The 22,337-nt window shown below is 38.5% G+C and overlaps 1 protein-coding gene across 2 annotated transcripts in view; it reads right to left on the bottom strand.

The window, feature by feature from the left end:
• LOC126248957 (talin-1) overlaps window positions 1-22,337 on the bottom strand; it is a 288,246-nt gene that overhangs the window by 53,182 nt on the left and 212,727 nt on the right. For both annotated transcript variants that reach the window (XM_049950492.1, XM_049950493.1), the window contains exons 28-34: window positions 20,981-21,240; window positions 12,731-12,893; window positions 6,243-6,564; window positions 5,928-6,162; window positions 3,423-3,593; window positions 2,767-3,024; window positions 2,229-2,498 (exon numbers count right to left, since the gene is read on the bottom strand). In XM_049950492.1, coding sequence (XP_049806449.1) covers window positions 2,229-2,498; window positions 2,767-3,024; window positions 3,423-3,593; window positions 5,928-6,162; window positions 6,243-6,564; window positions 12,731-12,893; window positions 20,981-21,240 — 1,679 coding nt within the window. The remainder of the gene's footprint in view (window positions 1-2,228; window positions 2,499-2,766; window positions 3,025-3,422; window positions 3,594-5,927; window positions 6,163-6,242; window positions 6,565-12,730; window positions 12,894-20,980; window positions 21,241-22,337) is intronic.

Here is a 22,337-nt window from a genome sequence, read left to right as displayed (position 1 = left end):
CATCCCAAATTAATTTTTTGCAGTTATTTCTGTTAACACTGACAACTCTACACAAATGCCACTGCTATAGGTCATTAAGTGAAGGCCATTGGCCACTGCGCTGACGTGAAATGTCCCCTGGGCCTAGCTCCTGCTATTATTCTGAGTTTAAAGTTCATTAATTCCTGTCATGTGGCCATAATCATGTCAAAAACCTTTTCAGGTGAATCACCGGAGTACAAATGACAGCTCTGACAATGCACTGCCCTTTTATACCATGTGTATGTAATACTATCATCAATGTATGTGCACATTACTATCCCATGACCTTCATCACCTCAGTGTAGAGGAATGGAAGAGAAAGTCTGTTAGATGACAATTCCTTTGACCTTAGGAAACGCAAAGGCACCAGAGACGCAGCTCTGGCATTGCTCCTGCATGGAGACATGTCTTGAGATAGAGAATGACAACGTCAGTTGATTTATTCACTGACAGATTTCATTCAACAAAGTAAAATGTCGCAAGATGTTTGAAAGTCTCAGAAATATACATACAAGGTGTGTTCAGAAAGTAACCAACCATTTTGAATTACATACCGATGGAGGTATTTAGCGATATGCAGTTGGCAGCACTCCCTTGCACACTACCTCCTTTGTAACCATGTGTTTAGTGTTGGTATCTTGTTTAGTTTTCATGAATGTGTAACTGGGGAAGACTTTTAAAAAAGCATTTCAACATTCGGAACTAGCTCTTGGAGATGATGCTCTGGGCTGTTCACATTGTTTTCACAATTTATAAGTGCTCGTCACTCAACTGAAGGTGATCCTCAACGAGGAAGGGCTTCCACTTCAAATGACAAAATACACATTCAAAAAAAAATTCAATAATTTGGTGGACACAAATTGCTGATTGACCATTGTGCAATAGTTACATGAAAAAAAATCTGTAGAAAGAGTTCAGAGATGTGGCAAGACAACTCAAGAGTCTTGCACCCCGACAATGTGGCTACACACTCAGCTTTGTCAGGTCCTCAGTTTGGTGTCAAAAATCAGATGATTGTTCTCCCACAGCCTCCTTCCTCACCTGCCTGGCTCCTTGCATCTTCTTCTTATTTTCAACATTAAAGTCAGTGCTGAAGCACAATTCTCAGAGTACTGATGACAAAGCAAATTCATTACAGAACATTAAGGCCATTCAAAGGAAGGACTGCTACGCAAAATTGAAACACTGCTGAGAAAAGTTTGTGAAGGGGTAGTGGAGTACTCCGATGGGGACAATGACCAATAATCTGTGAAATTAACAATAAAGTTTACAAAAATAAATTTTGGTTATTTTCTGAGCAAAACTCATATAAGCTGTAAGGAAATATGGGTAATACATAACACATACACGAACCAACGGGGAACAATAAAAATTAAATACTAAGAGAGAAGTGGTCAAATTACAAAGGGTGTAAGGTAAGGATGTAGTCTTCCTCCCCTACTGTTCAATTTTTACATTAAACAAACAATAAGAACTCAGGGTGAAGTATATCACTGATAAGATTTGCTGATGACATTACTATCCACAGGGTGGACGAGTAAGATTAAAGGACCTGCTGAATAGAATGAGCAGTCTAATGAGAACAGAATATTGTCCAAGAGTAAATTAAAGGAAAATGAAAGTAATGGGAACTACCAAAATTGATATTGGTGATAAAATCAAAATTTGAGACCATGTAGTAGACAAAGTGAGGGAATTATCCTATCTCAGAAGCAAAATAACGAATGATGTACAAAGTGAGGAGGACATAAGAAGCAAGTTAACACAGGAAAAGAAGTCTACTAGTACCATGCATAAGCTTTAATTTGAGGAAAAATATCTGGAGACAGAATTATATGGAAATGCATCATGGACTATGGAAAAACTAGAAAGGAAGAGAACTGAAGTCTTTCAGATGTGATGTTACAGGAGGATGCTGAAAAAGAAGTGGACTGATGAAAAAATGGAGGAGTAAGTTCTCAACAGAATTGGCAAGAACACAATATGTGGTAAACACTGACTACACAAAGGAACAGGATGATCTGTATTAAGACATCATGAAATAACTTTTGTGATCCCAGAGGGAGCTGCTGAAGACAAAAATTATATGGGAAGACATAGAACGGTCTATACACACACTGAGATTTGCAGACGACTGCACAATGAAAGAGATATTAATGACAAATGGAAAAGAATTCCTACTGTAAGTGCAGTTAGGAGCAACTCACCTTTTCAGAAACAAGCCTTGCTCCATCTGCAACATCCCTCTGTGCATACGTATCATGGGGACCAGCCAACTGACAACTGCCACCAGCCTGTACTAGGGTCTGACATGCACGGCCAAGCTCTTGTACGCCACCTCTGATACGAGCAGATACTTCAGCATTACTCGTAGCAGCAGCCGCACCTATAGAATCCTGTGCCAACTGAGCATACCAACGTGCTAACTCGGCACCTAGTGCTCCTAGATGACTTGGCTCAGTGCCTGACTTAGCCACCTGAAACACATTTATGGAACATTGAAAGATTATTCTCTGCAGACAACACTGATGAAAACGTAAAACTGCTATTTCCAGTATAGAAATCTTTGAAATGATTTTCATGTAAACAACACAAAGAAAATTATGTCCATTCAAGACAGCAATTACTTTTATAATTACTAACTATCAAGACAATTTAAAAAACACTGTTGCATGCATTAAAAGATTAATGCATGCAAAATAAATAAATATATAAATACTGAAAGCTGCAGGATTCAATACAAACCATGTCTTGTGACACACGTGCTATTTCTTTGGCTGCACGAACCATACGTGTCTGGTACTCTACAAAACCATGCTCCTCATCAACACCGACACTAGCTCGTGTATCCGAGATGCGTGACATGGCACGTGTTATCGTGTCAACAATGCCTGTTACAACTCCTGCCTGAGTCGACAGTTGCTCCAATGTACGGCTTAGGTCTTGAAGAGCATCGCGCAAGGCATCAGCGGTCTCATCAATGTCTGAATGAATATTCACTGCCTGTAGAATACAAAGTGAAGAAAATGAAAAGAAACCTAAAAAGACATGCTAATTATTAAGAAATGGAAGAAGAGGGGAAGGAGGAGAAATAGCAGCTGAGAGTACAGTCATAAAAAGGAGTTTGAGAAATAGGTGGGATAGAAGGTCAGTGGTAACAAGGTGCTAATGGGAGAGAGTGATTCTTGTTTCATAAGCATCTACTATTAAGGGAAAGGTTGTGAATACTGATTATTTTTAAAAGTCAAAGTAAACAAATGCAGTAGCATCATCATAGATATATAACTACCAAATGAGTTTTTAACATAATAGCTGACACGCTATACCAGTTACTACACACGCATATTTTTTTTAACATAATCCAAACATTAAAACATAATCCAAACATTAAATCACCATACCTTTGGATTACCACCACCTTCCTTTGTTGCATAAACTAACTGTAAAGCACTCTCTGCTACAGTCTTTGTCTGATCCAGGAGTACCATCTGCTGCTTTGAGTGCACCATGTTGGATGCTGCTCCAACTGCTCCAGTTACCAAGGGATCAAAATAGAGCACCATTTGATTCACCTAGAAAATGGTTTACAAAAATATTTCATACTTTTCAATGGTCTATAACAAATACAAAGAGAATTTTCAACAAAAAATAACACTGAAATCATTTCTATAATAATTCTGATATTACAGGCACACTATCTTGTCCCTTGTTAGTAACTATGCACGAATAATAACATATATTACTACTATAAAAATATCTGTATTTGATTATGTGACACTGAAAGACTGCGATAAATATAGAGTAATGCTCTGCCTATCACATCGAAAAAATGGAAAATCGTTCTGCTAAATCTTAACACACTACTGTAACAGATGGTAACACTAACATACAGAATATCATAAATACAACTAGTTCAAATATGTCAGTATACATGTCTGACAATAGTGTGAATTGTACAAAAAGGAAAGTTCCATTCAACAATTTTTCATTTTACCCAGAGATAGTTCAACTGACCTGTACTTATCTACTAGGTTTTACAACCACAGGTTTCTTCTTCAGGGTATAAAAGGAAAAATTCTATTTGTCAAGCACTGCTTGATTGCTGATCATATTAGTTCTGAATTGAAAGAAGTTTATGTACTACAGATTTTAGTATATTTATCCTTAAAATACACAACTGCTTTCCAGAAGCTAAGAGGCAGGTGGACAGAATGTGAAATGAAGTTGAGTTTCCATCTGTGCTGCCCTTTGAAAGCCACAGTTTCAACACATCATTTGACTGCTTTGACTAATTCAAATAAACTTATGGTATTTGGAAAGTAAACGAATCCAAAGTAGCCAACTAGTTGCAACAAAAGGTGGTTTCATTGGATGTAAACCCGTCTTCTGAATCCATCAAAACCATGACAAAATGTTGAATAAAACACCTTTTTTTGCAAATGGTTGGCTGCTTTGGATTCATTTACTGATGATCTCTAACCATTGCTGAAGCACAGCCATGTTCAAAATATACTTATGATATTCTGTATATACTAACTCAGTTGGTGCCATTTATCATACCCATAAATGGTTTCCCTGCTCTTTCACCTAATCTGAATAAAATCAGTAACCATTAGCTTTACCATTCTGCTACAATGGTTTGATCACTTTTGTATCTGGTAGGTGACTGACAGCCATAAGCTACAAAAATCATATCTGAAGAGGATAAAGTGTACAAGATACTTAGAACCAACAAAGGAGCACCGTGACAAAACCAGGCCTCCAGGAGTATTGCATCCCAATCAATTTGGCATGAGACACTAACTTATGTAAAAAGCAGAAATCAGCAGGGAGAAGCAGTATTTAACCCTTTCTGAACCAGCTTGTCATTGTCCAGGCAGCTGGTCAGTATGTGACCCTCAGTCTGTGTCAATCATAGCCATCGCCATAACTCTGCTGCCACCGGGTCGCGAACCAATGATTGCACCTGTCTGCCCAGCACAGATGGCCAACACTCCACCAACTGCCTGCCCCTGCTCTTCAGTTGTCAGTCCACAGGCAGCCCTGGACACCACCACTATTGTGCCACTGGGATGCCAGGGCCTGTCATAAAGACAGAAGACACTGATGACTGGCCTTGCTCCACACCAGAATCATATGAAGCTTTGGGTGGCATCCGTGCCACCGTCACTGAGTCAGCACTCCATGATGACACTCCACTGAGTAAGTAGCCCGCTTCTCTGGACCAATGGCTGTTACTACGCCTGCTGCTCTGTATGGAATATTACGTGAAGAATGAAATACATCTCTCAGACTGTACTAGCCGGATGGAATAAATAAACACATTTCCATGTTCAAGGAGGAGTGAAGTTGAATGATTAAATGAAGAACAGGGTATATGTCCACTGCTAGTCTGTCTACTGCTTCCCCGCACATCTCCCCAACACTGCCACATGCACATGGAGACTTGAACTCATCCTATGAAGAAAAATTGCTCATGTATAATTCTGGTTTCCCCACAGTTACAGCAGACCTGCTACATATCATTCAGATTCAATTAACAGATTATCCGTGCGTTCCAGGCTGGGAATGCTATCAGAACACTCCCTCCCTGTCAAGACAAACTATGCAGGAGAGCCTCAACAGAATTTGGAAGAGAGAAAATACACAGACACAAGCTCTAGATTGGCCCATTCTGACGTCTAAAGTGATACAGCAGTGCATGTGAAAAGCAAATGTTGGAGTCCTAGTCTCATACACTATTTTACTTTATCAGAAAGTTTCAAAACAGTTCACATTTAGCTAAAGAGTGAAAATTTCATAATACACAGAGTTTGTATATTGTTAACTATGGGGAAATGAATGACACACAGCCTCTGTCACATTTCAAGCAAACTTACGGGGATTAATTTCATTAGCTGACTTACCGCATGACCAATATTTTCTGCTCCAAACTTGGCTGCTGTTCGAAGAGGTTCTAGCTTATCTGTGATTTCAGATGCTGACCGGGACATCTGGTCTGTGAAGCCTTGCAAACTATTGTCACGACGTGGAGCTAAGCTCTGTGACACAGCTGACAAGGAAGCCTGATCCAGTTCACGTATTTTACCACTCAGTGTCTCTACGGCATCATCACATTCCTTTTGTCCTGGAGCCTTATCTCTAAATAGAAACAGAATGACAATTATCAAATATTTCTAATCACATTGATATCACACTATTCCAACTGCATACATTCATACCTTATTGAAGACACAAGCTTCTTTATTGAGTCAGACACACTTTTGCTGTGGTTGGCAAGCAACTGCCATGTTGGCGGGTCACGAGGACTGACTGCCAGTGACTTTGCAGCACGAACCATGGCACATGATCCATCAATTATCGACCGGGCAGCAGAGGTAACTGGCTCCTGTGCACGACGTGCCACTGCTCCAATTTTGGCTGGTTGAGAAGCAAACTCTGGTGAGCTAGCAAAGGTGCAGAGACTGTCGACAGCCTCAAGGAGTGGACGTGTAGCTCTTGCACAGCAGTCACGGTTACTTTCACTGTAGTCCTGATCCAGGGCTGTGACAACAAAGGATTCACACATAAAACTTATGTCTACCACTATCACAATATAACTTCACGCTATCTTCCTATCATGATAAAAACAAAACTGAGCCGCTAATAAATATGATTACTTGGAAATAATTTGCAGTAGCATTATTGTCACCTTGAGGTGTTTACCATTAACACTATCTGATTTGGCATTATATAAAATTGACAAAATTACAAGTTTCATAAGCTTTCTAGAATGTAATTTCACTCTACAGTGGAGTGTGCGCCGATATGAAATTTCCTGGCAGATTAAAACTGTGTGCCGGACAGAGACAAGAACTCGGGACCTTAGCCTTTCGCTGGCAAGTGTTGGCAGGAGAGCTTCTGTGAAGTTTGGAAGGTAGAAGACGAGGTATTGGCGGAATTAAAGCTGTGAGGACGGGGTGTGAGTCGTGCTTGGGTAGCTCAGTTGGTAGAGCATTTGCCCAAAAAAGGCAAAGGTCCCGAGTTAGAGTTTCGGTCTGGCACACAGTTTTAATCTGCCAGGAAGTTTCATAAGCTTTATTTATACTTCCCAGAAAAACCCGAAGTTTTGCAGTATGGAGTTGGGTGAAATGTAAAAGTGAAGCTGTTATTAAAAAGATAAAATTTTAGTGTTTTCTGAGTATTGCTGAAAACGCTACTAAGCTCGACAAAGAAGTTTGATTGTGCTTCAAGAAAATTATTTGTATAAAAAAGAGGCTATACAAGACACTTAAGCCAAGTGATTTGGAGTCTTCAGATCAATACCAGAATCATTACAGAAAATGGAAAGTAGTTATCATCAGAGATGGATGTGAACCAGGGAGTTAAGACAGGGACATAATGCATCTCCAAAGCTATACCAAACTCTCACTAATCCGACCCTCAGTAGTCCAGTCTCTCAGTAATCCGACCCACATCCAGCATCTAGTTGGTCAAGCAGAAATGATGCGCATAACAATGAATTATCATGAGCAACAATGTTGTCAGTCAGTTAAAATATTAAACAATGCTATACATTCCAGGAAGAGGGGAAATTTATGAATAACATGTCACTAACTGGATGAATGGGGAAAACTGAGAGATAGACCAACTTTTAACAGATGAAGGAATAATAAAAAGTATGCAGAAAAGTTATGATGAAAGGGATGAAGGAAAGGACATAGTAGGAGAGAGCATGAAGATTTCCCACACTGCTGATGCTGAAGCTGTACTCATCTTCATGGAGTACATTATGCAACAACCAGACACATGCAATATTGATGTAATACTTATAACGCAGTTCCATGCCAGCATCGCATATCATCACTGTAACAACTAAAAGCTCGGGACATGTTGCATAGTGAGTGATACTACTGTATATGTATACACTCCAGAACGAAGTTTTCAATGAAAATCAATCTATCTTAGGATTTAATAAAGTCTTCCTTATGTGCTTAAAATAAATTTTGGACACATTCAATAATCTGGCACTTCTGTTAATACGACATCCATATGTGCAAGGAATGGCTGGATTAGTGAGAATCTAGTGTATTTAACATCTACATAGATGACTTGATAAGGATTTGGAAAGACAACAATATTCCTTTGGGAATCAAATTGAGACGCCAGCAGTATGTGAACATCTAATTCTATGCTCCTGCTGCTGGTGCTGCTGCTGCTGATGATGTAATTATTCAAAAATGTGATGACAAACCACAAAGCGCAAAACTAAGGTAATGATGGTGTTCCTAAGAAAGGCACAATTAGGATAAAAAAAAGTTGCATCTATGATAAAATATTGGAACAAGTGTCCCAGTTTCTGTATATTGGCTGAGACTTAACCTATCAAGAGGATCATGATATAAAAATAAACCAATTTCCTATCTGGAAAATTGTAGGCCAACTGCAAGGACTTACAAAGAGAAAGTGAATGAAGAGATTAAAAAATGGAATTTTGTAAAGTAATGGCATTTCCCACCTTGTTTTATGATGTAGAATGGTAGACTTTAATACAGAAAGACTATATGCAACTGGAAACATTAAAAATAAAGCTGCTCAGACCTGTAAAAAATGTTAGAACTTCTACACAAGAGCAGAATGTAGTATGAAATTTTTAATATAGAAAGCAACAAAGAACAAGGATGAATGGAAGGAACATGTTTTCCTTATGTTAGAGAGGAACACGTTTTCCTTATGTTAGAGACCAGAAACCCACAACATGTCACACATTTTAGGCTTGAGATCAGTGAGCACACCAAAAACAAGGTGGTGAAACCTGATCATGCTTACCTTGGCTTAGAGCACTGCTGAATGAAACAAATGCATAACAAACAGCCTAAAAATGAAAAAAAGGAAAATATACCGTAAAGCAATGAAAGAGAATATGAGAACTGAAACCATTGCTACATAAGGGTGCAGAAGAGAGACTATTGACATGCAAACTAATAATCAGTTGTGAAAATGGGAGACTGAAGTGATATACACAATAGGGGAAAAACCAAAGAGAGAAAGAGAGAGAGATGGTTTCAGCATCCTGTAAGGCCGATATAACACTGAAAGCAAGGAAATATGACACGCTAAGATATAAACATAAGTCAAGCTTGGAAGAAGGAAAAGGAGAACCTAAAACCAGGAAGCAGTGAATGAAAATGAACATTACTAATCAGTTCAAACTAAATGAAAAAGACTGCAAAAAGATAGATGTTACTGACTGGTTTGTAGCTGCTACTGTGGGAAGAATTGCTGTAAAGCACTTATGTTGATGTCTGATGCATTGCACATCACAGGTTCAGTACACAGCTTGAAAATGACGCTTCACACAATAAAGGCAGTTGGATTGTTAGCCTCTCACTATCACTGTTGGTTCACAGTCAAGTGAGGTGACAAAAACAAGGGAATTCCATAGAGCAGAACTAAACAACTATTTCCAAAACACATAATAAACAGAAATGAAAAACTATTGATAGCTCTTAGTGCAACTGAGGCGGCATAACAAAATATTTACATTGTTGGTAGCACCAATTACAGTTAGATTCACACACACACACACACACACACACACACACACACACAACGACGTCCTTAGTTATTGGGAACTCCAGAACTGAACAGGTAATATATTCCTTTGAGGAAACATCTTGCAAGAAAAGGGCATTTCATATTTGCCAGGAGATCTTATGTGAAATACAGAAATCCTGTGCTAATGGCTGTTGAGGAGATAACCTACAATTCATTTCAGATTATCCGCTGGCAAATTTAGAAAACAGTCTTTGGACTGTTTGAGCAAGTGGCAGAGATGGTCAAGTTATTTCAGTTTTAGTAAAATCTTACAAATGACATGCTGAGTACAATATAAGAAGATTTTTGTCATTAAGACCCTCTGCAGTAAGAATCCAATATATCAAGAGCTCATCAACAGAGCCAAATACTGAAAATAGTCAAATACAGTATAAATCACAATAACATTGCTTGAAAATTAAACTACAGTGCATCCCTAATTATTCAGGGTAACATGGGGGAGAAGATTAATGAATAATCGAAAAACATGAATTACTGAGATATTTTCAAACAAGTTTATTCCAGTTCTGTGCACAGGTACCGTAGGCCTCTTTATTTCTTAAAATAATCTATGATGTTGATCTGCTTCTGGGCGGAGTTGACATTTTTTCATGCAGCATTTTGAAATTTTCTTGCAGCAATAACATCATTGTATTGAAACCCTTCTGGCCCATTATAATCTAGAGGCATATCAACACATTGCAATGAGATACAATAACTGACAAGCTTGCTGTATTCCTCCCTACTTTCGCACACACTGTCCTCTTCTTTATTTTGCTGTGAAGCAGTAGTCACAATTTCAGCGTCACTCATGTACTGGAAAGCCAGTTCACATGTGTTGATCTTGAGCCACTTGTTCAAGTTTAATCCCATTGCCAGATTCATTATTTGTGTAGTTGTTATTTCTTCATCACTGAAATCTTGAAAATCACCTTCTTCTATACCCCGAAGAATTTTTCTCCATGATCAAACTAGTGTATGTGGCTTGACTTCTCATCAGGTATCTACAATTGTCAACTTCTTCCAGAACACCACCAACCAGTATTCTCAGTTGACCAGCCCACTAGTGTCATTTCACCGAAACAATTATGCTGTTTTTTTCCATGTCCATCCTCGTGACTGAAGGTCTGAGGGGCTATAGCCATTCACTATTGTAAGACAATGAAACACGTACAGCCATCCTTATGATGTCATTTATTGTATGGCTACCAGTTTCAGCACTTCACTGCACCATCTTCAGGCCTTAGCTGATGCTGAAGGGGTTAACACCATCTGTATACACAATGCATCAGTGGCCAACATAACTGGTTTACGCACTCTATCTGTAACTGTGATGCTGTCTCTCCAACTATCAACTGTTGTGTTGGAGAGACATCACAGTTACAGGTAGTCTGGGTAAACCAGTTATGCATTGTGCATTGTGTATACCGATGGTGTTAACCCTTTCAGCATAAGCTACGGACTGAAGATGGTGCACTGAAGCGCCAAAACTGGTAGCCATACAGCAAATGACATCATAAGGATAGCTGTAGGTGTTTCATTTTCTTACAATTATGCTATGGTCCACTGGCTGTATAATGGCAGTCACACTAGGAGGTAAGAAGTTATTTAGGATGAGACCATTATCAGCTATGACTATCCTCTCATCGGGATGTGAAGGAGCATTATCAAGCAATAGAACAGCCTTCTGCGGCAAACCTTTTTCTTCTAAATATCGCTGAACTTACGGCACAAAACGTGTGTGGAACCAGTTTTTGAAAATTTCACAATCCATCCCTGCTCCTTTCTGGTTGCAATAATGCACAAGAAGATCCTTAGCTGTGATACTCTTGAATGCACAAGTTTTTTCCAGTCACTAGTAGTTTCAATTTGTGGTTACCAAAAGGATTAGCAGTGCTCAAAACTGTAATGCATTCTTTAGACGACACAGGAGCACAAACTTTGCTCTTAACCCTCTACTGCCCACCGTGACTCTGAAGTCACGTCAAATTTTATCGTTATATTTCGCATTAGGATCGTTATTTCTTTCTTGACCAGTGTGACTTGAGTGTTACAATATGGCTGCTTTATACACAAACAATGTAACTGCCCACTGTGACCTCAGAGTCACAGAACTATTTTTAAAAAATATTTTTTTTCAAAAACAAAAATTCACCTGATATGTGTTAAATACATTATTCTCTAACATTCTGTGCATATAAATATTTTTTTCTACAGGAAATAATAATTTGGGCAATAGAGGGTTAAAAGAAATGGTTGTGGTTGGCAGACTTTCCAACAACGATCACTTTCACCTGCATTATAAATTTTGTCTAGTGTGAAATTCTCTTCTTCCATAAATTTCTTGAACTCTTCCCAGAAGGAATTAGCTGCTGCAATATATGAACGATGCTGCTCTCCTTGCACAGTAAGTCTGTGAACCTTGTGATGTTGTTTGAATCTTGTTATCCATCCAGGTGATGCATTAAATTCTCTGATCAACCCTAGAGCTTCATAAAAAAAAAAAAAATTAACTTTTTCAGCACATATTGTGCTATAATGACACTTGCTCATTTTTGGATAAACCATTGCAAAAGAGAAGCATCTAATTGATCAAATGTAGGTATCTTCATGCTTTTAATGCAGATGATCCAGAACTATAATCACATTTCCTGATAAAATCTTGTATTTTCTGCCTATTCCATATCATGTACCAAACAGTTTGCATTCCAGGACTTAGTTTTGCAGCAGTTTCCACCTTCTCTATCTTTCCATTAATACTAATTTTTGTTTTAATGTCAACACATGCTTCTTTTGTTTTTCAGTAATCTCTTTTACAAATTTCTTTTAACTTACTTTGATGACAGTAATTCACCAATTAACATTAGAAAACTGAGTTTCTTTTCGATTTACGTGGAACAGGCTGGCCAGTAACAATGGCAACAGTACTTTGTTCTCATACAGTGGGTTGTTTATTATTGTTTGTTACACTACACAAAAATATTGCAAACCACACACACACACACACACACACACACACACACACACACACACAGGCATACAAGCTGAACAAATAATTCACAAACCGGACAATCAGAAGTACGCTGTATTTAGAAACTTGCAATATACAGAGCATCGTAAGTTTCTTTCTTACCCTTGATTTCTTTTACCAAATTTGCTGTGGAATTAGCTACATCCTTCGCAGACTGCACAAAGTGACGCTTGGCTACAGGATTTGTTGTTTTGGATGATGCCAAACGACATGCATTACACAAGGCACTTGTATGCTTTGCTATTACAGTTGCAGCAGAAAGAACCTAAAATGACAAAATGAATGCTTAAGTATGTGCAATGATAGCAACACAAGTATGTACATAACATGCAAAAACTTTGTAACAAAGCCAATTTCATTTCATATAAAAGACATTAATAATAAATTTTGCTACAGTAAAAACTGCTGTCTTCTGAACAAGACACTGCCAGGGAAAAAGCACCAATGGAGCAAAGATGTGAGCTGGTTCCAGTCTCATGGAGATTCGTGACTTGCGCAAGTTCCATCAGTGCTACGGGTGGTGCTGAGGATGAAGATATCAACTTTGCCTCGGCCAATTGCCGGCCGAACACAATCTGCCAATGATCAGACGACAATGGACAGAAGCCTACTCAGAAGACAGAAGAGCAGCTCTCATGCACTTGGTTATAGATCATCATCCAGGCCTGACTTAGACAGGAAATGTCGTTTACTGAACTCTTAGAAGTGAAGAGACAGTTGTGGTATATTGCATTTGCTACATATTGTGAAGCTTATCTATTATTGTTTGCAGTTAGCCATTGAGGGCTTTTTTTGTGCTATACTACATGCAGTATTGAAGATTTCATTTATTTATTTATTTATTTATTTATTGTTCCGTGGGACCACATTTAGGAGAAGTCTCCATGGCCATGGAACGAGTCAATACATGAAATTATAGCACGATTGTAGAAACAGATAAAATGAAATATAAGAAACATATTCAGGCGACAAGTCGTTAGTTTAAATAAAGAAAATCAAGAATATAACACTGGAATTTGCTTAATTTTTTAGCTCTTCCAGGAGCTCCTCGACAGAATAGAAGGAGTGAGTCATGAGGAAACTCTTCAGTTTAGACTTAAAAGTGTTTGGGCTACTGCTAAGATTTTTGAGTTCTTGTGGTAGCTTATTGAAAATGGATGCAGCAGAATACTGCACTCCTTTCTGCACAAGAGTCAAGGAAGTGCATTCCACATGCAGATTTGATTTCTGCCTAGTATTAACTGAGTGAAAGCTGCTAACTCTTGGGAATAAGCTAATATTGCTAACAACAAACGACATTAAAGAAAATACATACTGTGAGGGCAATGTCAAAATTCCCAGACTATTGAATAGGGGTCGACAAGAGGTTTTCGAACTTACACCATACATAGCTCGAACAGCCCGTTTTTGAGCCAAAAATACCCTCTTTGAATCAGGAGAATTACCCCAAAAAATAATACCATATGACATAAGCGTATGAAAATATGCGAAGTATACCACTTTTCGTGTTGAAATGTCACTTATTTCAGATACTGTTCTAATGGTAAATAAAGCGGCATTTAGTTTCTGAACAAGATCCTGAACATGGGCTTTCCACAACAGCTTACTATCTATCCATACGCCTAGGAACTTGAACTGTTCCGTCTCGCTTATAACATGCCCATTCTGTCTGATTAAAATGTCAGTTCTTGTTGAATTGTGAGTTAGAAACTGTAAAAACTGAGTCTTACTGTGATTTAGCATCAAATTATTTTCCATAAGCCACGAACTTATATCATGAACTACATTATTTGATAATGTTTCAATATTACACACAAGATCCTTCACTACCAAGGTGGTGTCATCAGCAAACAGAAATATTTTTGAATCACCTGTAATACTAGAAGGCATATCATTTATATAAACAAGAAACAGCAGTGGCCCCAGCACCGACCCCTGGGGAACGCCCCATTTAACAGTGCCCCATTGGGACTGAACATCATTACCACTCTCAATATTGCGGAGGATTACCTTCTGCTTTCTGTTCTTAAAGTAGGAGGCGAACCAATTGTAAGCTACTCCCCTTACTCCATAATGTTCCAACTTCTGCAGTAATATTTTGTGGTCAACACAGTCAAAAGCCTTCGTTAAATCAAAGAAAACACCCAACGTTCGCAACCTTTTATTTAATCCATCCAAAACCTCACAGAGAAAAGAGACTATAGCATTTTCAGTTGTTAAGCCATTTCTAAAACCAAACTGTACATTTGACAGCAAATTATGTGAATTTAAATGCTGCAGTAACCTTGTATATACAACCCTCTCGATAACTTTAGCAAACACCGATGGCATAGAAATAGGTCTATAATTGTCAACATTATCCCTGTCTCCCTTTTTATAAAGTGGCTTCACTACCGAGTACTTTAATCGGTCAGGAAACCGACCACTCCTAAAGGAAAAGTTACAGATATGGCTAAGTACTGGGCTAACATACGCAGAACAATACTTCAGTATTCTGCTAGATACCCCGTCATATCCATGAGAGTTCTTGGTCTTTAGTGATTTAATTATTAACTCAATCTCCCTCTTGTCAGTATCATGGAGGAGCATTTCAGGTAACAGTCTCGGAACACTTTTTTCTAAGAGCGCTATATGATTCCCTGTTGGGACTAGGTTTCTATTTAGTTCACCTGCTATATTCAGAAAGTGATTATTAAGTACTGTACATATATGCGACTTATCAGTAACACGGACATCCCCACTACGCACTGATTCTATATTCTCGACCTGTCTCTGCAGACCAGCCACTTCCTTTACGACTGACCATATGGTTTTAATTTTATCCTGAGACTTAGCTATTCTATCTGCATACCACATACTTTTTGCCTTCCTAATAACTTTTTTAAGCACCTTACAATACTGTTTGTAATGGGCTGCTGCATTTAGATTTTGACTTTTTCTAACGTTTTGATATAATTGCCACTTTGTTCTACAAGATATTCTTATCCCATTAGTCAGCCACCCAGGCTGCCTGTTTGTGCTAGTACCCTGTTTTGAACGTTCTAACGGAAAGCAACTTTCAAAGAGCACGAGAAAAGTCTTGAGGAAAGCATTATATTTATCGTCTACTGTATCAGCACTATAAACATCTTGCCACTCTTGTTCCTTGATAAGGTTTACAAAAGTCTGTACAGCAACTGGATCAGCTTTCCTAAAAAGTTGGCAACTATATTTAACATGTGTTGCAGCACAAAAATCTTTTAGACTTAAAATTTGTGCATCATGATCTGAAAGGCCATTCACCTTTTTGCTAACAGAATGCCCTTCTAATAATGACGAATGAACAAAAATATTGTCTATGGTTGTTCTACTGTTCCCTTGCACTCTCGTTGGAAAGAATACGGTTTGCATAAGATTATATGAATTAAGGAGGTCTACCAGCATCCTTTTCCTTGCACAATCACTTATACAATTAATATTGAAGTCACCACATATAACTAACTTTTTGTATTTCCTATAAAGTGAACCAAGAACCTCCTCTAGCTTTAGCAAAAATGTTGTGAAATCGGAGTCTGGGGATCTATAAATAACAACAGTAAGAATTTTAGCTCCACTAAATTTAACCACACCTGCACAACATTCAAACACCTTTTCAGTGCAGTACTTTGAAACATCAATTGACTCAAATGGGATACCGTTTTTCACATACATGGCTACTCCCCCACACCGCAAAGAGCTCCTAGAAAAGCTGCCAGCCAACCTGTATCCTGGTAAAGGAAGCCTCTGAATTATCTCCTTATTTAAGAAGTGTTCAGATATACCAATAATTTCAGAGTCAACATCTATAAGCAGTTCACTAACTTTATCTCTAATACCTTGTATATTTTGATGAAATATACTAATTCCCTCATTAATCGGATACCCAAGCTTTGTAGAAAGTGGTTTCTTTGTTAGAGAGACTTCCCTTAAGCAGGAATACCTATCAGCTGACTTCAATCTAAAAAAGGTACAGCTCTAACACCCACAACTACCGGAATTTTCCCATGAGTGATCCCACCACCCCCAACTATGCTGTCACCTATAAGTTTTGCCAACCTCCCCTTCCCATACCTGTTGAGGTGCAGGCCATGTCTAGTGAAACCCGTCCTGCTGATAGACTCCACCGACACCACTGAAATGTGACTCATGCCTTCTGTCATCAGCGCACCCCCAAGTCTCATGTTATTACGCCTGACGGCTGTATTAAGATGAGGCCGATCGTGACGCTGAAACAGTTCCACAAAATGCACATTCGTGTTGCCAGTCTGAGTGGCTATCTTTTCCAGGTCACCATCTATGTCATACTCCCCATCCCTATCAATACTATTACCAGCCCCACCCACAATCACTACCTGATCCTCTTTAGTAAAATCCCTACATAACCCCCCTATGTTAAAAGTCACCTGAGCCAATCCTGCATTAGGCTTCACAATGCTGGTGACCTGGTACTCACTCCCCAAAACTTCCTGCAACTGCTGGCCTACACCTCTACCATGAGAACTACCTAACAGCAGAACCTTCTTCTTTCTCTTAGACTTTGCAACTGTCCTAGCCACCGTAACTGCTGAGGTCTGCTGCATACTTCCTACATCTACAGCTACTAGAGATTCCTCTCCACTAGACTCTGACAGTTGGTCATATCTATTACAAACACTAATAGTAAAACTATCTGAAAATCTCCTTCTCCTAGCAGATCTCTTATTCAACTAGTCACAAAGATAAGTAAACCTTGTAACTCATTTGTGTGACTTTGTTACTAATTTGTTAGGGTGTTGTATAACCTTCGTTCTCCTATCCTGTTACCTGACCCTGAGGCATAGCTGTGGAATAGTGGCAGTGAGAAATTGTCTTACCGGTGTACTGCACCATAGGCCATTTAACAAACTCACCAATTCGACCTACCGTACCAACTGTGGCAACTTGGCCTCCACAGCAGTAGCATTGAGGCCTTCACAAAACTGGCGACGAGGTTTTTTTTTTTTTTTTTATTTATTTTAAATAAGAGAGAGAGAGAGAGAGAGAGAGAGAGAGAGAGAGAGAGAGAGAGACACTCATGCTCTCATATTATTAATAGCTTGTCCAGCAGACAAACTCCAGACTGTATATCAAATTTTTGTAGCTTCTAGTTTTTCATCGAGTGAGGATATGAGACAAGGAGAACAAAAGTGTGTCTACAAACTATGTAGAATAAATTTCTTTTATTTCCATCAATGACCACAAAACTTTTGGTCTGTAGACTACAGGTTTCAGTCAGCAGTGACCATCTTTGGATCTGCAGCAAAACGTGGGAAATGAAATACAACTAGTTGAAAGACTACATTTTAAAACAATAAAATATGCCATAACGAAATAGCATGAATTCCGGTATAACATACAGAGCCTTTAAAGGCAAACATACTAATAACATGCATAAACAGAGCTCTGTTTATGCACGATATTAGTATGCTTGCATTTAATAGTCCTGTATTTTATACTGGAATTCATGGCATGCTCTACATATGAGACATGGCCATTATTTAAGTTGATGTAATGTTGTGGCCTAAACTGTTTTAATCTTAACCTGTGAAGATGATTTGTGAGTGAAACAAGTTGATATTTGAGTTTTAAATAAAAAAGTAGCTGATGCTCAAACATGCATTTTATATATTAGTTATATTTCATTTCCTGTTTTACTGCAGATGACAATCTGGAGATCTAAGGACCAAAAGTTTAGTGATCATTGATGGAAATAAAAGGAATGAATGCCTGTTTTAATCCACAATGTCATGACACAGCTTGTGAAGATACCTATGTGCTCGAGAGTAAAGGACGCAAAGGAAGATGGGTGGTGGTGGTGGTGGTCCCATTAAGATAAAATAAAAATCCAGAACAGCAGGCAAGAAATGTTTCCAAAATCTGATGGCAGCAGAAAGAATCCAATGCTTCATCTAGGAAACTTCATGTTCCAGGTGTACACTTGAAATATGTCTGCTTGTGAGATGTCTGCTTGTGTGTGTGTGTGTGTGTGTGTGTGTGTGTGTGTGTGTGTGTGTGTGCGCGTGTGCGCGTGCGCGAGAGTGTATACCCGTCCTTTTTTTCCCCCTAAAGTAAGTCTTTCCGCTCCCGGGATTGGAATGACTCCTTACCCTCTCCCTAAAACCCACATCCTTTCGTCTTTCCCTCTCCTTCCCTCTTTCCTGATGAGGCAACAGTTTGTTGCGAAAGCTTGAATTTTGTGTGTGTGTGTGTGTGTGTGTCTCTATCGACCTGCCAGCGCTTTCGTTCGGTAAGTCACATCATCTTTGTTGTTTTATATATATATAATTTTTTTTTTTTTCAAATTGTTGTGTTGGTGACAGATAGAAGTTGGTTTATTTTGGAACTCGCTAGTAGATAAATCATCATCTGGACCAATGCAACAAGCAGCTATCTCCTTTTTTTCCATAAAAAGGAACCAATTTTGAAAAGAAAAGCAGAACAAACCAGAAAGTACCGACCTTCTTGAACTAATTTAGCATATCAGATGTGAATTATTTCAAGCAAGTGTACAGCGAAGCCTTAAACTGTGACAAATTTTCAGACATATTTTATTAACTAACAGCTATATTAATTTATCTAGTTGTAGTATTAAGATGGTGGTATGGTAACTTTGTTACTTGCATTAACACTTTGGCAACCAAGCCCAAGCATAGCTCATAGGTCACAACATTATGTTCAAAGGACCATGCCCGAGTATATCTAGGGCTGCAATTTTCACGATGCACGAGCCAATATCACTCAAAAACTGGACTGGTTTCATATGAGAACAATGTATGGACCTGCCCCTTGACAGGCGCTGTCTTCTGTTGCCAATTTCTAAAATTACTTCAAAAGAAGCAGTAGCAAATGTATGAGCTGCTGTTGCTACTGACTAAGTCAATATGTTCTCACATTTTCATTGACTTTTGTGGGTGCACACATTAGGTTTTGCAGTTTTCTGTAATACTGCTATAATCATGTCACGTTTGTTGAGTGAGCAAGAAACTTTGGAAGTTCAAGAGGAGGTATTCAATGATTCTGGATCTGAGGAAGAAATATCTGAATGAGAACAGTCCGAAGAAAATTCATATTCAGGTAAGCTACAGTTTGTTACAATTTATCAGCACTAGTATGGTTGGTACACATACTGCTGCTGTAATTACAATTTAGTTGTATTTTATTTGTCTTAATTTTGTCTTTCGTGTAGTTGAATCTCATGATGAAGCAGTATCCAAAACAGGTTTACAAGATTTGTTTGGAGGAGATGAGAGAATTTGTGGTATCAGCTTTCGATACCACACTTGCTAAGGGTTGCAGTTATCGACCGTGGGCCGTATTAGTATTGTTGGACCCGCGAGTCATGACCAGTGCCGTTAGTGCCGCTCTGTGGCTTGTATCAAGTTTCCACCGAGCTCTCATCCACTCTTGATCGAGACGTCAAGTAGAAAAGTAGTATAGCCTTCAGCTGATAGGAAGCAACCTTTAACAAGGCGCTTAGTAACATATGGCCTAAATGAGGCCTCAATAGCTATCTTTTTATAATTATATGTATGCTGCCAAGAAGATTCCTGTACAACCAGTTAAGTGCAATATATATTACTTTTTACCAACGACTTCTAATTATTTTAGTCATTGCAGATCCAGACCATGCAGCCAGCACCTTATCGACGTTACAGACAAAACTGCTGTAATTTATGTGTTTCTATTTAGCATTGGCCGCAAGTCAACATTGGCAATGACTCGTTCATCGTTATCATAACAGAACTTACTGCCGGAACTAGCAGGAAAGCAACAAGCTGGTATTGACCTGATTGCAATGCTAGAATAATTTAAACTTTTCTGCACAAAATATGTGTGAAACTGCTCAAGTACTCGCCACTCAGTTTTTTCTTGGAAGGATAACTATCAAAGAACTAAAATAAATATGAAAAATAAATGCTGAAGCTTGATCTTTTCAGTCCGTATTACCCTTTGAGACATATCAAACACAAATATGATAGTATCATTTTAAATAATGGCATAAAGAGCTGGATTTCTGGGCCTGAAACATTTTAAAGTGGCTGGACCTCACAATGTCAACCATGTTTGTGAAGCCAACTACTTGAGGGGAAATGGGAATAAGTTGCTAAAATCGGTGTAGTAAACCTCATATCAACAACATAAAGTTATGCGATTTGCTAGAGCTGTGGTGTTTTCTCGTCGACAGAATCTATCCCGTCTAGCCTTAAAGAGCAGTGAACATTCTACTATCCCAACTGACCAGTAACCTGAGAACTAATATTGCAAAATACAAAGCTGCTAGACACTGCACAGAGCAATGTGAAAGTATGGACTTACCTGCTGCTGGTTGGTAGCAGGGTTGGTGAGAGAAGCACATGCTGACTGTATAGCTTGTGCTGCTCGAGCAAATTGTGCCTGATCCACAAGACCAGGTCGCCCTGCCACACTTGATGGATCTGAGACTCCTACCAAATATGCTGCTTGTGCTGCTGCTTCTACCAGGCCACAAATCGAGCTTGACACACTCTTTACTGACTCACCAAATTGCTCGTGCTGAGACTCCTTTGCATGATTTGCTATTCCTGTCATTCCATCCCCTTCATGGAAAAAAGGTTCTCATTTAACATCAACAATATGTACATATATACAACAGAGAATGTATAGTTACACCAGAAAGATTCAGTCTATCTCTTCAAAAATTTTTAATCACAGAAGGCCAATTCAGTCTATCTCTTCAAAAAATTTTAATCACAGAAGGCCATTGGTAAATTTTTTTCATTCAAAACATAATAAATAAATCTTCATGAAAAAAGTGCCCCATCATTCAATATGAGGTTGTCATATAATTTTCAGGCTATTGTAGCTATGCATCATCAAACAGAAATATTATTTTACAACACTTATTTACAGTGACTGCATTACTGCACTGAATTTATACGGAAGTCAGGTTGTACTGATAATCACATTATTTGATATTAACAGTAACATTTACACATCAGTTGTTTCTTCTGAGAAAGTCATCAATGGCGTAGGAGGAGTTGGTACCTGAATAATGGGCATCTTTCTCGATCAAAGTAACCGATTTTAAATCTTTGTGAAGATTATTCTGGTTTCTAGTATTGATTCCATGGGCTGTTGATGCGAAAAATAGGTATACTTTTAATGATGGATTTCATTAAGGAACAAATACATTGGGAAGCAGTCATTTCTATCTCTAGTTCCCTAAACAGACCTCTGCAGTTTGTTCTCGAGTTCACACCACACACAATTCTTATTACATATTTTTGGACCCAGAAAACTTTAGTTTGGCTTGTTGAGTTACCCCAAAAAATAATGCCATACAGTTAGATGGAATGAAAATAAGCATGGTATGAAGGTGTTTTTTTTATCAACTACTTCTGATAGCATTTGAATTCCAAATAGAGATTCGTTTAGGCACTTCACACTTCAGCAGTTCTGTGGTATGCTCCTCCCAACTGAATTTATTACCAAGCTGTAACCCCAAGAATTTCTTCTATCTGTCTGTCATTACATTTTAGGCATATTCTGAGTGGGAAACCTCTTGTAAATTCTAAACTGCATGCAGTGTGCTTTTACAAAGTTTTATGACAAAAAATTGGCTAGGAACCATTTCTTAATCTCCATCAAAATTTTATTAAACAATCTTTCTAAGATTATATTTGATTTGCTATTT

Source organism: Schistocerca nitens, chromosome 3 (genome assembly GCF_023898315.1).
Source record: "Schistocerca nitens isolate TAMUIC-IGC-003100 chromosome 3, iqSchNite1.1, whole genome shotgun sequence".
Lineage (NCBI taxonomy): Eukaryota > Metazoa > Arthropoda > Insecta > Orthoptera > Acrididae > Schistocerca > Schistocerca nitens.
This window is presented reverse-complemented; position numbering and strand designations above follow the sequence as displayed.